A 16,638-nucleotide genomic window follows, 5' to 3' on the forward strand; every position below is an offset into this window, starting at 1 on the left:
CAAAAAACCAGATGACTTCATTTTCCTCCCAACATTTAAGAAAGGCCTTAATTGAGCCTAACATGAAACTGATTCCTATTTCTTTTAAAATACAAATACTGGCATTTGGAGTTTTTGAAAGTCTTATGGTAAAATCTGGTTGCAGAGAAATCAGAGAGAAACTGTGAAGTCCAAATGCAGAATGATTAGTTGTCTTCAAAGTTTTAGAATTTACATTATATTAAAGTGACAGGAACATGGCTACTATATACAAGCAAAAAATCCCATCACAGAGAGAGAGGTTAATAACATGCAAAGGAAAATGAGATTTTTTCCATAGATTCAGATGTCTGCTATCCATGAATTCTATATCCTATTAGTAAACAGGAGTCTAAAATTTTATTTAGAATTGTATAAAAACACTGATTTCTTTGACATTTGATTTAAAAGATTTTAAATTTTTATTTTTAAAGAAATTATTTTTAAAATGGCAATAATGTGAGAACAGCTCTGACACTCAAGGATCTGAGGAAATTCAATTTATTAACATGAAACAAGCACAAAAAAATCCATGCCATCCACATTTATTGGAGGAAAGTGGTAAAAGTTGAATGATATTAATAGAAAGACCTGAGAAATGCACATTTAATTGCAATGATTGTTGAGTCAGTTTAAAAAACAATTCCAAATGAATGTGTCTGCCACAGCATCTTCATTTGTTACCCAAATCTTTTTAGAGAGCTGTGGTACTAAAAATAACATGAACCAGGTTACTTCAAGAAAAGATACACTGATATAGGTTACTTCAAGAAAAGATACACTGATATCTGGTATTCATTTTTCTCATCTGGCCCTGGTTGAGACTCTGTGACATAAACCTCATTCTAAAGTAATAAAAATATTTAAGAGCTCTACCTTCAAGGTTCTATGTGAAAGGAAAGCCTCCATTCAAGGACATAATTATAGTTGGCTACAATATAGCAAATTTTCGATTCATTCCCAGCATGAAAATTCCCAATTCAATCACTAGATTTTCTTTGGGGATGATAATTCAGACTGAATAACCTCCCTGTATCTTTTCAGATTTGGGAAACCATTTTTCTTAGTCATCAATTTCCATTCACTATGGATTTCATATATCATAGCAACTCACTCTGGATTATTATTTTTCTTGGAGTACTACATTGTTTAGATTGGCAACCTTCCTTACTCTTTGGTCCAGACCTCTCATTTTTATCTCCTTAGATGAAAGCTCCATTTAACAAGGGCCCTTGAGAAAGAACTTTAGAGAACTTCAGTCTGACTCTTTTGATAACAGATCTATTTTTCTGACTCAAAAAATTTAACTTCAATATGCTTTAGAAAGGATTACATACATCAACCTGGAAAAGGTACCATTCAAGAGAAGTTGTAAATGACAGGAAGAGTATGGGCTTCTAACTCTTGCAGGGTTGATGCATACTTATGTCATTTAATCTTGTAAAACTTTTTGAATGGTCAACATTTTTGAAACCTGGCATGAAGGAAGATGCTCTTGGCTTATTTCATCTCAATCTGTTCTACTTCCTAAATTCATATGTCTTTCCCTTTATGATTAATGTTTTAGTTTGCAGTCACCGAGCAAGTGACTGCTCAGGTGGGATCTATAGCTACCAAATTCTAACTTGCTTTCATGCTATGAAATATACAGGAAGTAAAGCATGCTGGGTTCTGATTATAGCCTCTTGTGTTTCTGAAATATAAACTATGCCAAATCCTACATTAACCTTGAAGTGAGTTAACTGCGGAGGTAGAAGTCTGCCAACAGCTTGTTCAGAAAAGAGAGGGGGCCTGAAGAAACACAATCTACTTAACTAAACCAGGGAATGAGTTATGAACTACTTGACCAAGTCTATAAAGAAATATTATCCTGTGCTACCTTTTTATCAAGGATATTTATTTTGCAGAGTACAAAAAATGACAACAAAAACTAGGAAATCTTAAATTGGTCCATACAGTTAAATGAATCCTTTTAAGTTGTTCTTTAGGTAGCTCTGATTTCTTAGATGATCCTATTGATTCCTGCTGGACAACTGGTTTAATCACACTTTAAACTAGTAAGACGTATTGAAAAGCTTACCAATGATGCTGAAGAATATTTCCATGATTTTAATTTTGCTTTTAGACATTTCAGAAACCAATCTAATGAAATATTTTTTTTTTAGATTTTTGCAAGGCAAGCAGGGTTAAGTGGCTTGCCCAAGGCCACACAGCTAGGTAATTATTAAGTGTCTGAGACCGGATTTGAACCCAGGTACTCCTGACTCTAGGGCCGGTGCTTTATCCACTAAGCCACCTAGCCGCCCTCTAATGAAATCTTTAAGTATGTGTTCCATTTTAAATGGAAAGTCAATTTTGAAATAGCTTTATTAGTAGCCTTGCCTGGAAACACCAAGTTGTCCATAAAGGTATTTTATATTAGCTTATCTTCAAATTATTGATAAGTCAAGCTAACCAAATTAGAAAACGCATACTGTAAGAAAAAAACAAAAACAAACTGGAGACATTTTGGAAATATGGATCGCTCCCTGAATACTCAGCATAATTTTAATGACTGAGCCAAGATTTTTGAATAAGCATGATATAAGCAAAGAGATATTTTTTGATGGCAAGCTGTTTGATAGCCAGAACTCTCCAAGGCCAACACCAATCCCAGCACCTGTTCAAAAGTAACCAAGTAGATTTTTTTTTAACAAAATCTGAGTAATGTAGTAATTAAGATCTAATAGAAAAAGACAGGTTAAAAAACCTCACTGAAACAAGGAAGCAATTCTGAATGAAACCAAGATCAAAGGAACTTAGGATTCTGTGATAGTGCTGTTTCTGCCATCAGCCCAGAGTCTTAGGGCAGAATAGCTGTAGGAGGGCTCCTTGACATGATGATGTGAACCTTCTGAAACACTAAGGCAGTTCATGATGGCAGAGAAAAGCTTGAAAATTCTTGATTGGACTTTTCCAAGTTTGCATTTTACTTCTTAATGAAAAATCTTGTGATGTCGGATCCATGCTTTGAAGCTAACGATTTCCTTTTCACTTGACTTCTTTCTTTGGCTTGTTTAGCTGTTTTCTAAAAGTTAAAAAACAGATACATATATAAGTATATCAGAGCATGCCCTAACTCTTTTAATAAAGAAGTGACTCAACAAGATCTGAACAGGCTCAAAAACCACTGGGGTTCTGTCATCCATCAGTCTGCAAGAATGCATTGTTGTAGTTTGCAGTCCCTAGTACCTTTCCTACTGTATCCTACAGAAGAAGCTAAATGAGAGACACTGAGAGCAAATTCAGTGAGGTTGGGGGATATGTGGTGTGTGTGTGTGTGTGTGTGTGTGGGTGTGTGTGACAGAGAAAGAAACAGATGTGGCAGGTAACTTATTGTGGGAAAAAAACTCAGTGTTTCCCTCCATCTGGAGAAAAGAGGGGCCATGGATGTCTCCATATAATTCATTTATAAATTACTGTTATCATAGGAGCAGTGTGAATTAACATCCAGGACACAATGGTGGTGGCCCTTGTTGCATCTTCAGAAGTATGGAATCTCTATCAGAGTTCAGGATGAAGGATTTTCTTCTGCTTTACAAAGTAACCAGTAACAGATACAAAATGGGAAGAATTTAGGATATTGTCAAAGAATCATAGAACGTCAATGCCAGAAGGACCCTTTTGAGATGATCTAGTATCTTGTTAACAGCTTGATTGCTTTTATATATGAGGGCTTTAATAGATTATGGTTTTATATATTAAGTACAGAGAGACTGTTGAACCCACATTTGTACAACTAGCTAGTGGCATAACTACAACAGGAAATCAGATTTCCTGATTATCAGTTCAATAGATTGGGTTTGTTTTTTTTTTTGATAAACTGTGCTCAATTCATCACTCCTTCACACATAAAATTTATCATGAAAACTCAATAAAAGAGAAATAATGGAAAGGAGAAGCATCTTCTTCAAACCCACAACCACAAATACTTTTTTCTCTTGCTGGATAGGTTCATGGTTCATGGAATAAATTTATTTTAACAATCTACACAACTGGTTTAAATTCATATTAACTACAGAGAAAAGATTATGGTCCTAATATTAAATGTAGGTAAAAAAAAACAAACTGGTATGCTACTCCAAAAGGTAGTTTAAAAACAATCAAATAAAAGCCTCTGTCCAAATTATTATTCCCTAGTTGTTTTTATAGATGTTTTTATGCACCTAATCCTTCAATTCAGGTTTTCTGAATCCAAGTCTAGGAAGCTTTGTATTATTTTAAACTACAATTCTGATGGATGGGTAGATGATTGAGGATTTTCTTAAAAAGGCATGGCCAAATATCTTACATCATTCTACCTTATTTTGTTCACTGAATTTAACATCCAAAACCCTATTTCTTTAAGGGAGACTAACAATAGCACACACCCACAAAGCCCTGATCCCAGGCCTGTCACATTTTAGCTATATGACTTTGCTAAGGCCAACAATCCCTTTACAGTATTGTGTTCTTGATGCTATCTCCTCTTACCTCCTCCACAGGAATGCAACTTCAATTACTTTCTCTCCCACTCTCCCCTTTATTCTCTAGTTCCTTCAATGGATCCCTTTCCTATTACTTTCAGACACATCTAAAAAAACAAACCAAAAAACCTTCACTGGACCCTACCATCTCCTCCTTCCCTTTCTCAGTAAAATTCCTAAAAACAAAATTGTACCTGCTGCTTCTCCATCTTTGACATCTGGCTTCTGATGGCATTGTTCCACTGAAAGCATTCTCTTTCCAAATTTACCAATGATCTCTTCAGATGGTCTCTCTTCTCTGGGTCTTAGTAACACTGCTCTCTCTCTCAGTTTATCTTTTTTTCTTTTTTGCAAGGCAAATGGGGTTAAGTGGCTTGCCCAAGGCCACAGAGCTAGGTAATTATTAAGTGTCTGAGACCAGATTTGAACTCCTGAGTCCAGGGCCCGTGCTTTATCTACTGTGCCACCTAGTTGCCCCTCTCTCAGTTTACCTTTGACCTGACTGGTGCTTCTCAAATGCCTTTCCTGAGTCATTACCCATAACATGATCCTTTCCCCATAGTTCTGGCCTCATTTATCTTTTCTCCTTTCCTCCATTTTCCTCATTTATCCCATCAGATCTCAAGATTTTAACAATCATCTTTTTGCAGGTGACTCTCATATATATATATATATTTTTTTTTTCCTTCAATTTCTCTTGACCTTCAGTAGTCCCATATCATCGACTGCCCATTGGACATTTCAAATTGGACAACCCAGAGATATTTTTAAACCCAATATGGTTAAAGCTGAACTTGTATCTCCACCATGCTCTTCACCTCTATCCCCCCAATTTGTCCCTATTTCTGTCAAAGGCATCAATATTCATCCAGTATTATAATCTTGGAATTATCCTAGACTCCTCACTCTTTCTCACCTCACAGTACCAAATTATACCAGTTCTACCTTTAATTCTTACTTCAACCCCTTCTTTCTACTCACACACAAACATCAGCTTGGTTCAAGTCCTCATCATGTCTCACTTAGATTGTTGCAATAGTTCCTAATTGGTTTCCCTGCCTTGAGTCTCTACTCTTCATTATACATTTTGTTGATAAAAGCAAAGCTGACCATGTGATTCTTCTACTCCACACTCAACCAACTGCAGAGTGGTTTCCTTTTACCAGTTAGATAAGATACAAATGTCTCTGTTAGCTTTTAAAGTCCTTCACAATCTGACTGCAACCTATCCTTTCAGTCTCACTGGACATTACTCAGGTCTGCAATCCAGCCTGTGCCTCCCTCCGGCACTCCATTCCTGTCTCTTTGTCCACACTGTCCATCCACCATTCTTGTAATGCATTTTCTTTTTATCTCTGTTCACCTAGTCTTACTCTACACTGCTATGGATTCTTTCTCCCAAACTACTTTGCACATATCTGTACTGGTCAACTTTACAATGAGGATATTTGTATTTCCTTATTTTCTCCATTAGAATGTTAGTTCCTTCTGGGTAGGGATTGTTTTATTCTTTAGACTTGTATCCCAGCCCCTTGCACAGGATCTGGAATATAAGAGCTTTAATACAGAGTTAAGTGATTGGTTGAATTTCAGTGGCATTCTCTTCCTTTGGTTATAAAGTTGGAGCAGGGAGGACTGCAAAGAGTTGTTGGAAAGTTAGCAAATGAGTTAATATATATGAAATACTACTATGGGAAGTATAAAATCATAATGTGCTATATAGTGTATTCTATTACTATTTTTTGAACTGAACTTGGCTCTGAAATCTGTACTAATGGAAATATACTATGTGTATATTGATCCTTATAAAAAACTTAAATAATGATAAAAATGACAAGATTCCCAGGATTTTTCTTGGTCTCAGATGTAAGCAGATCTCATTTCCAACTCAAGGGTCTTTGTTTCTCCAATACTACCATATCCGTGAGGCAAATGCACTTTCCCAATAATGGCACCTGAGTATTGTTCCTGGTCAAATCTATTAGGGCTTAGTTCTAAGGAATACTATCTAGTGTAGAAAGCTACAGATGTTTACAAGCCTTGTAATTCCTCCCACCTCAACCTCCCAAGCTAATGCAGGTGCTGTGAAGTTCAGAGAAGTACAAATATAAAACCTTGCTGTTTCTTAGAACTACCAGTGCTCTCAATTTACTAGGAGAGTCTTCTTAGATATCACTGTGAATGTTGACATCTCTCTGGAGAGATTGGCTCAGCTCCATTTAGTGCCTGCCCCTTTCTTTTCCTCTTCTGTTTGGACTACTTGTTGCAGAGCTTGTCATATTTGTGGGAAGACTGGAGAATCTTTGGGGATCTGTTTATTTGTGCACAACTTGGGCTGACCTAGGATGAAGACCGGTCACATGTTAGCTCATCCTCAGGTTGAATGAGTTGATACGGTTCTACTGAGAGCCCATCTGTAACTCAATTAGAGGGAATTACTGAGAAGAGGAGGAGGAATCATCACAAGAGCCAGGAATGAGACCTTGTTCCCCCAAACATACAAAAAAAGGGTGCATTTTCTCTCTCAGGGAGGGCAAGAGTACTGGATGAAGAAGTGGTGAGTGAGCTCCAGCCCCGTGTCTCTCCCTTACATTTTTCTGGGCTTCAGTTTTGAAGGATCTGAACCAGAAAATCGATCTCAAAGTTAGCTTTACTGTTGCATGCATCCTGAGAATGAGCATCAGCTCTTCAACGTCCAGTAGGTATAGCTTTCTGCACTCCGTGACGGATGGAATCAAGCAGTATCATTTCACATCTAGACCAGATCAGTCACCTTCAATACTGATTTTTTTCTTATAAGTTTGCAAAAATATGTCCCAGATGATATTTTAACTTCCTGAGTTAGAGAAATAAAGACATGTGTAAATTATACTGACCTCCTTATGACAAACTGTACAGAGAGTCTGAAGGTTTTCCAGAGAGCACTGCCCTCCTCCACTGTAGACTGGTCGGATGTGATCCACCTGCCAGAATTGCCCTTCTAGGGGGTTTATCATCATCTCATTTAACTGCAATAAAAACATAACACATCAGCACTTTTCAGCTATACACCATACACTAGAGTAATTGTTGGCTTGGCATTGTGCAATCATGTTTATACAGCAAAATCCTAGGGAAAATACATTACTGTGGCTTTTTATAGCTTTTATTGTGCAGAGAGGAAAAAAAAATCTCAGGGTTAGCAATTTGGTTTATTCCTTGTAGGCAATAAGAAATCTGTTGTTGAAAGAAGAATTTTTTTTTCACCTAACTCATTTTGATAGAATTTACAAGCAAGTTTAAAGTATCAGATACTGACAGATTGGAAAAATCACTTGCAACTGCACCTTTGAGTTAGTTTACATACTTATTGAAGCAAAATTCTTAGAAAAGAAAGGAACAGATTGGAAATTAAGTACTTTTGCATATAACTGACCCAAGCATTTTTTAATTGCTGACCTAAATACCTTTGCTTTTTTATCCATGACAGTTTTAAATATTAATAGTTTTCAACAGAAGTAAAAATGGCCTAAATTCTAGTTATCTATAAGACAAATTCAGAGGCATACTATTCATTGGGAAACCAAGAAAGGTCAACTTACAAAGCTATATGGGTTAGAACCTCATTTTTAATACAAATGTCTTAGCATCCTTGTTTGAAATACTGCATTTACCATTTAAAATAGCCTCCATTTAGGCCATGCCATATATGCATACTTTATATTTAACCAACAATGACCTACATTGAAATAGTATGCAATATTAACATCTTGCCTGGGGTTGTAAGTCTAAATCAGAACACAGCAGTGGTGATGTTTAAATATAACTAAGATGACTATTAAAGGTAGTTTTTATTTTCTTCTTCTTGAGCCAGGAAGAAACTAAAATTGGCAAATTCTGCCATTTTGGAAGCCATGAAATTCTTTGGCAGTACTTTAAAGAACTCATAAAAAACTACAGTACAGTTGCTGAATTGGGCAATGACCTGATCAATAATGGTTTGGGCCTAAGGAGCCCAGGTAGTACACTTGAGGGGAATCAGTAAGAGATATTCAGCTGGAATGTTATATAGTCTTCATTACTTGCTACACTAACATTTTCAAAATTGTTCAGAAGACAATACACACACACACACACACACACAGACTTCAGATGCCCACATGAGCCAATCTTTTCTATGTATGTTCATGCATACACACATACTGCCACCATCAAAAACAAATGCAAAGGACAGTAATATGATACTCAGAAAAATGGATTTTTTTCCCCCCGTTAAAAAAAATATCTGTCTGGGCTTTCACTTGTAGTAATTAATTCAAATTTCTTTGCTCAGAGCAGTATCCAATTAGGTAGACCCTTCCAATCTCAAGGTGTTTCCCTTACTGCTCACTGATATCTAATCTCAAGGTGCTCACTTGCTGTTACCCTTTCTTCATACCAGTCATAGGGTCACACACTCTTTGACCCTCAGAGCTGGAAGGATAAACTGCCTTTACTATTTAGTTTACCCCACTTGAAACAGTGGTACTGTCCATGAAGCATTGCTGACAAGGTGTGAAACTCTTTTGCTTAAAAAAGTCCAAGGATCATTAAGGATGCTCTAACTCCAGTGGTATTTCATTCTATTTTTGACAGGTCTAATGAAGTTCCCCTCTCCCAGCCCAGTCTTGAGCTGAAATGTGACTCCTTTTCATTCTTGTCCATTGGGTTTCATTATCTTTTCTGAAGCCAACCAAAACAAATCTAAGTCATCTTTAAAGACAGCCTTTCTAATACTCTGGGACTTCCTGGTAGAGCTGGGAAAGGGAGAGAGGAAGAGTCCAGGAAGATAAAAGGGAAGGATGGCACTGGTACGAAGATTGGGTCTGGGTGGCCTGGAGCAGGGGTGGGGGAAACTAGCATAATTAAATTTGGGGTTTTTTTTGGCTGTCATTTCAAACTTCTGATTCACACTGAGATTGCAGTTCACTGAAGCTACCGGGTCTTTTTTATCTTAATTACTTCCAGGCTATAATTTCCCAATTCTCTACTTTTACAAGACTTCGTATTTGCTCATAAATCTGGAGTGCTGAGTGTTTTTAATGCTTTATCCTGTCACCTAATGTCTTAGCTACCACTCCCAGGTCTGTAGCACCTAAAATTTGATAAGAATGCCATCTGTTGTTCCCTCCAAATACAAAATGAAATGATAATGGCCAGCAAATGCTAGCATTTTCCATGAGCAAAACACTTTGCAAAGATCTCATTTTATCCTCCCAACAACCCTGTCAAGTGGGTGCTATTACTATCACCATCTCATAGATCAAGAAACTGGGGTAGACTTGTCTAGGATCTGAAGTTGGATTTGAACTTTGGTCTTCCTGACTCCAGGTCCAGTGCTCTATCCACTGCGCCACCTAGTTGCCCTGATCAGACTTTTTAACCACTCTTCTGCCAGTCATAACACATTTAAATGACATAATTTTTGCACTTTTGGATATTATTTTGTAATTATTCTTATGTTATTTTTCTTTTGGTTTTGGGAATCTTTTAGACTAAGGCAAGAAAGAAAGAGATTGGCACTTATGGACATCTAACTACACTCCCATGGTAGATCAGGCATGACCTTCCCCTATTAAGTCATGTCTTCCAAACACCTCAGAAATCCCAGCTGAAATATTTTACCAGATCTCAGTGATCATTTTAAACTATCTGTTGAAAAATGCTTATTAACTAACCCAATCATAGCTCAATATTATTAGGTAAATGAAAAATATATATTTTTTAAAACCTGAAAAAATTACCAGCATTTTAGTTAGCAATGGGTACTTTATAAAAGAGTAATTAATCACTGTCTAGCCATATATATAGACACCAGATTGAAATTTCATGTTACTTACTGGTCTAAGAGAACTGGCCAGAAATCTAATTGAAGTATGATGATAATGTATCAAAAATAAGCCACTTTCCTATCATAAGTAATTCAGTTTTATTGCATTTCATAATTGAATAGAAACCTAATCGTGCTCTCAGAATAATGTTCTGTACTTTGAGCTTTCATAGGTTTTTTTGCTCCTACACTTTATATTTCAAAATATTGTCAATGAGAACAATGTTACTTCCCCATCCTACCCCCATTCAGAGGAATATGGCATTTTTATGTTTTACCTGCTCTATGGAGAGTTTTGAGATCCATGTCCTTTGCAGAAGATTCTTCCTCTGATTTTTAGGAGCATCTCTGATAGAAAGGAAGAGTTCCTGGGCATTCAGATTACAGAGCTGACACACGCCATGCTCAATTTCAAAGACTTTAGCACGAAGGTAACTGTTATTTGAGCGAATCCAAAATTCCTCCTGACATTTTAGAGAACAAAACCGTGAATCCCAAGCATTCACTTGTTGGTCAGTGGGTTGTTGACAGTGGAGACAAAGTGGATTTCCTTCAATATCCACAGCTTGCAAAAATCCCTTAGATGTAGAAGATTGTGTGATGAGATCATCTTGGACTAGGCTAGGATGAAGTAGTCAAAGAAACTTTTAGAAATTTATTTCAACTCAACAAATGCTATACAGATAGAAGCCTCATCTTCTCTGAAATGTACTGCTTGGATGATTTTGACTATATTAAATTGAAAAGACTTTACACAAATAAAACTAATGGGCAAGATTAGAAGGAATACAGAAAGCCAGGAAACAATTTTCATAGTTAATGTTTCTGATAAAGGATTAATTTCTCAAATATATAGAGAACTGAATCAAATTTATAAGACTGCAATTCATTCCTGAATTGATAAATGGTCAAAGAATATGAACAGGCAGTTTTCAGATGAAGAAATTAGAGCTATTTATAGTCATATGAAAAAATGCTCCAAATCATTAATTGACTAGAGAAATGCAAGTTAAAACAACTATAAGGTACCACCTCACATCTATTAGATTGACTAATATGACAAAAAAGGAAAACCATCAATGTTGGAGAGGAAGTAGAGAAATTGGCATATTAATGAAACATTAGCGGAGTTGTGAACTGATCCAGCCATTCTGGAGAGCAATCTGGAACTATGCTTAAAGAGCAATAAAACTGTTTATACCTTTTGATACAGCAATTCCAATACTAGGGTCTGTATCCCAAAGAAATCATAAAAAATGGAAAAAGTCTCACATGTTCAAAAATAGCTACAGCAAATCTTTTTTGTAGTGTAAAGAGTTGGAAATTGAGCAGATACCCATCAATTGGGGAATGGCTGAACAACTTATGGCACATGAATGTGATGGAGTACTATTGGTTCTGTGAGAAATCATGAGTAGTTGGACTTTAGAGAAGCATGAAAAGATGTGCATGAATTGATGCTGAATGAAGGGAGCAGAACTAAGAGAACATTGTTCCTGCCAGCTAGCTTATACTTTTACTCAGACTAATATTGAAGATGCAGGAGACAAAGATGGAAAGTTCTCCATTTATTCAACCCCAAGCAAGTGCTTAAATACCCTTTTTGACTCCCAATCCCAAGGCATTCTCTAATTACAAGTCAAACAACACACTGGTTTTTGCAGACAGCAGGTGTTAAAAGTTTACAACCCTCAACAGTCTCTTACTCATTAACAACAACACTGTGAGATGATCAACTATGATGAACACAGCTCTTCTCAGCAGTTCAGAAATCAAGGCCAATCCTAATAGACTTGATGTGGACAATGCCACCCACATCAAGAGAAAAAAAACTATAAAGTCTGAATTAAGAGCAAAGTACACTTTGCTCAATTTTTTTAAAAAACTATTTTTCTTTCTTTCTTTCTCATGGTTTTTTTCTTTCCCTTTAGTTCTAATTCCTTTTTCACAACATGTCTAATATGGAAATATATTAAACATGAATGTACATATACAACATTTACTAGATTGTTTGCCATCATGGAGAGTGGGGAGAGAAGGGAGGGCAGTAGAAAGATGTGTAACTTATAAATTTGCAAATGGTTGAATGTTGAAAAACTACCATTGCATGTAACTGGAAAAATAAAATGAAATTTCAATAGGAAATTTTTTTTTTTAAAAAGTTGAGGGGCGGGGAGGCAGAGTAACAATCTAATAAGTTGTGGAAGGGTAAGAATTTGTATTGCCCTGACCATGTCTCTCCTTTGCCCAAGAAGTATTCCCTCCTGCCTTTAGGATAAAATCCTTCTCCAGCTGGCTCTAAGTTCTCTGTGAATTTATACACATTTCTCCTTCACATACTTGGCATTCCAGCCAAATACTCTACTTACTGATACTGGTACTGAATATCCAGTCAAATACTCTACTTACTGAGACTGGTACTGACTTTCTAGAGGCTTGTCCACCTGTATGGAATGCTCTTTCTCTTTCATCTGTCTCCTGGATCCCCTAACTCCCTTTTCAAAGGTCAGCTCAAATGCCTTCTATAAGATTACTTTCCCAATGCCTCCAATTGTCAATGCCGCCTTGAGGTTTTGAATTTATTTTACATTTATCTTGTCTTTATTGGTATGTGTATGTGTCACATGTTCCTTCCTTGAGGGATGAGGCTACTGTATTTGTGACTTTGTACCCCTAAGCACCTGTCACAGGACACTGAAAATAGAAGGTATTACATAAATGCATGAGTGAATGAATAATCAGAGAAAAGGTGATGAGGATCAAATGAGTCTGATGATAATTGTAAAGTGAACATAGCACAGCAGCTGAAACACAGTAGGCATTATATAAATGTTAACAATAAGAATGTTATTATTGTTGTTTCTGTTACAATACTACATAATTATTTTACCTGCATCTGTGAAATATCATATGTACTGAAATATTATAAACTCTAATTAGCATTCCATCATACAGTATAAGAACAGCTGAATGAATAAATTGATGCTAAATTCAAAGTTCTTGGGCAGAGTTAGGGAATAAGCATTTATAACAAACCTAGAATATGCCAGGTGGGCACTGTGCTAGTTATCCAGTAGTAGGACAATCTAGAGTCATTCTTTCATTATCTGTGCCAAGGAAGCTAAAGCTGTGTGAAATAATTATGATTAAAATTTCATTTTTAGCTTTAGTAGTTACCTCTATTTACATTTGAATATTAAATGTTCTGGGAATTAAAACATTTCAAACCAAATAATGAAACGAATAAAGACAGAAGAAAGCTTCCAGTTTCTATGTCTGTTCCCTTGTTTTTCCTTCTCCATATAGAAAAAAAGACTCTCTAGTAGACTGATGCATAGCACTAGTCAACATTAAAGCCAAGCTCAAATTCTCCCTAAAATTTTTGGTTCAAACTCAATATTCATCAAATTAAAAAAAACTGCATAGATTTTGGAGAAGTGTACACTCCTACATTGCTAGTAAAAGTGCATATGGTTAGAATTTTTCTGGAGGATTCTCTGACAATAGATAAAATTAATCACAAAGATAAACCCTTTAATCTTATAATTATGTGTAATTTCAATGAACTAGAAACAACCTAAATATTCTACAGTTTATGAAAAGGAGTAAACTTTTTTGCATATCAATGTAATAAAATACTATAACACTTTATAAGCAATAAATATGAGGACAGAAAAGAAATTTAGAAACTATACTTTCTGCTTCAAACCTTCCAAAGATAGGGTTTTATATCTTCTTTTAGATTTTAAAAAAGTTTTTTCTTTCAACTCTTAACAAAAGCAAAGTTCCTCTTTAAATCAAAAAAGCAACTGAGTAAAAAAAGTGGAAATATTTATAAAGCTTAAAAAATGTAAAAAAACATCCACCAATGACTATCAGTCTATTTGTAAATGAGTTGATTGTACTCAAGTTGGAAACTGAACATATTTACTCATCTGCTCAGAATAAAAATAGAATAAAAAATAGAATAAAGAAAAATATATTTTCTGATTACTTTTCAAATTACTGAATAGGGGATAAAAACATTTCAGTTTCTCATAATAGGACATAAGATTCAAATGAACTAACAAATATAAAATTACTGTGAAAAATTCTACACAAATGGCAAGGCATGATGATGATGAGGATGAGGATGATTTATCTTATTAGCATTAAAAACCTACTTTATAGTAGTTTCCCATGTTTCTGCAGCAGAAGAGGTTTGGTTTTTAGAGGAAAACCTGGATTGCTTTGTTATCATACGGATGCTACCCCCATCGCTCTGCACTTTGTTCACAGCTGCCACTGCAACATCTTCTTTAGTTATGTATCTAGAACAATGGAAAGTTACTTAATATATTTTCTCTATTCTAAGAGCACAGTTTAAATATATATCTATATATGTGTGTATACACACACACACACACACACACACATACTTTTTCTCATCATGTTTAGATTATCCTTACAATATCAGTGATAGAAAACATAGGGAAGAATATTACCAGTCTGAAATCTGAAAATGAAATTTACTTGGTTAGCAGATCTTCGGGAGTGGTGGGATACATGTACATATGTGTGTATAGACACACATGCATACATATATATGTGTACACATACTACGTATACGCACACACACAGACTTTTTTACCTTCAAATTGTCCTTTGCATGATTTTTCACCTAAGATACATAAACACCATTTATATCTATTTGACAAATGTCAATTAGAAAAACAAAAAGGGTGGGGTAGCTGCCACTCATGGGCATTCAATTTCCTGTGCTTTAGCTTCAGTTCACCTATCTCCTTCTTGACCTTCCTTTTTATTCTTTGCCAAATTTATGTAATCAAATGTAATGGGGGGCATCAATCTGTTATAATACACTATTTAGTTCTTTTTTTAATTTACTGATTTGAATCCTGTTTTCTTAAAACTTGAAAGTCATTTCCATAATTACCAGCACATATAGGGCTCACTATACCTTCCATTAAAATATAGTAACTCTTAAAGTAGGATTCAGAAACTTATTACCCAACATTTTTGTTAGCAAACAACAGTTTAGAGACCAGAAATGAAGAAGAATGTTATTTTCAATTAAATCAACAGGACAATTTAAGTAGGTGGAATGCAATTACTGAATTAATTCCTTTTAATTAGCATGCCCTAGTTTCTCTGGGTAGTTTACATCTCAGATTTTTTTCCTTTCTGAAAACTTACTGAAACTTACACATTTTTATGTAATTTGAACTACTACCATATCTTTTGAGTCCAACAAGTTGGTAATAATCTCATCAAAATCAAATCATAATGGGTTTCTCTAAGATCCCCTAAAGTCAACTCTTTATCTTAATTTTTTCATTGATTTTTATCAATGAAATTTTATTAATTTAGGTATTTCATCCCCTAGGTTAGCATTTCTCTGTCATATTTTGCCATACAAATAAATTCAAAATGTTTCTTGTTGATTAATAGAGGAATTTGAGAGGAAGAGGGATGTTATTAAACTTTGTCTCAGGTTTTATTCAATATTTCCAGGTCATGAAAACTGAATTCAGACTTAAAAAGGTACTGAAGAATTTATTCAGAGGTTTGGGAACCAAAGTAATTTTCTATTTCTTCAGTAAGAGTTCCATGAGTAAATATCTGAAAAATTTTAAGAATGAGATCAAATCAGAGAATCTGAAGGCCTTCACAGAAGTCAGACAGAGTCAGACTCTTGAGTACAATGTTTGAGCCATGTGGCTGGCGGAAAAATTAGTAAGACAGAACATAAGTTTTGAGCTTTCAAAAATGATATGAGAAAAAATTAAGAACAAGTAAACAACCAAAATAAACAGTGAGTAGAAATAAGTAAAATTTTAGAGCAATATTTGAGGAAGAAAAAAAATATACAACACTGAAAACAGTGAATCTAAATTATTAAAGGTCACATTAACTAAGGCCTTGTGATTAGAGGGCAGATACTGGACTCAGAAAGACCTGTCCTCTGGGGCAGTTGAATGGTGTGGTAGATAGAGCACTGGCCATGGAGTCAGGAGGATCTAAGGTCAAATCAGGCCTCAGATATTTGACACTTAATAGTTATGTGACCCTGGGCAAGTCACAACTCCAGCTGCCTTAAAAAACAAAACAAAAATCTCTCCTCTGACATTATCTAGTGATACAACCATGATTAAGTCATGTAACCTGCGCGGCGGCTAGGTGCCGTAGTGGATAGAGTACCGGCCCTGGAATCAGGAGGACCTGAGTTAAATCTGGCCTCAGACACTTAATAATCACCTAGCTGTG

At 35.6% G+C, this 16,638-nt stretch overlaps 1 protein-coding gene across 1 annotated transcript in view; it reads right to left on the reverse strand.

Annotated features, from left to right (window-relative positions):
* Positions 1-393: 393 nt before the first annotated feature.
* ZRANB3 (zinc finger RANBP2-type containing 3) overlaps positions 394-16,638 on the reverse strand; it is a 238,159-nt gene continuing 221,914 nt past the window's right edge. Inside the window, exons 17-20 of the mRNA XM_074212007.1 lie at positions 14,535-14,681; positions 10,650-10,992; positions 7,400-7,531; positions 394-3,085 (exon numbers count right to left, since the gene is read on the reverse strand). Of these exons, the coding sequence (XP_074068108.1) occupies positions 2,987-3,085; positions 7,400-7,531; positions 10,650-10,992; positions 14,535-14,681 (721 nt within the window). The 3' untranslated portion in view covers positions 394-2,986. The remainder of the gene's footprint in view (positions 3,086-7,399; positions 7,532-10,649; positions 10,993-14,534; positions 14,682-16,638) is intronic.

This window comes from Macrotis lagotis, chromosome 1 (genome assembly GCF_037893015.1).
Source record: "Macrotis lagotis isolate mMagLag1 chromosome 1, bilby.v1.9.chrom.fasta, whole genome shotgun sequence".
Lineage (NCBI taxonomy): Eukaryota > Metazoa > Chordata > Mammalia > Peramelemorphia > Peramelidae > Macrotis > Macrotis lagotis.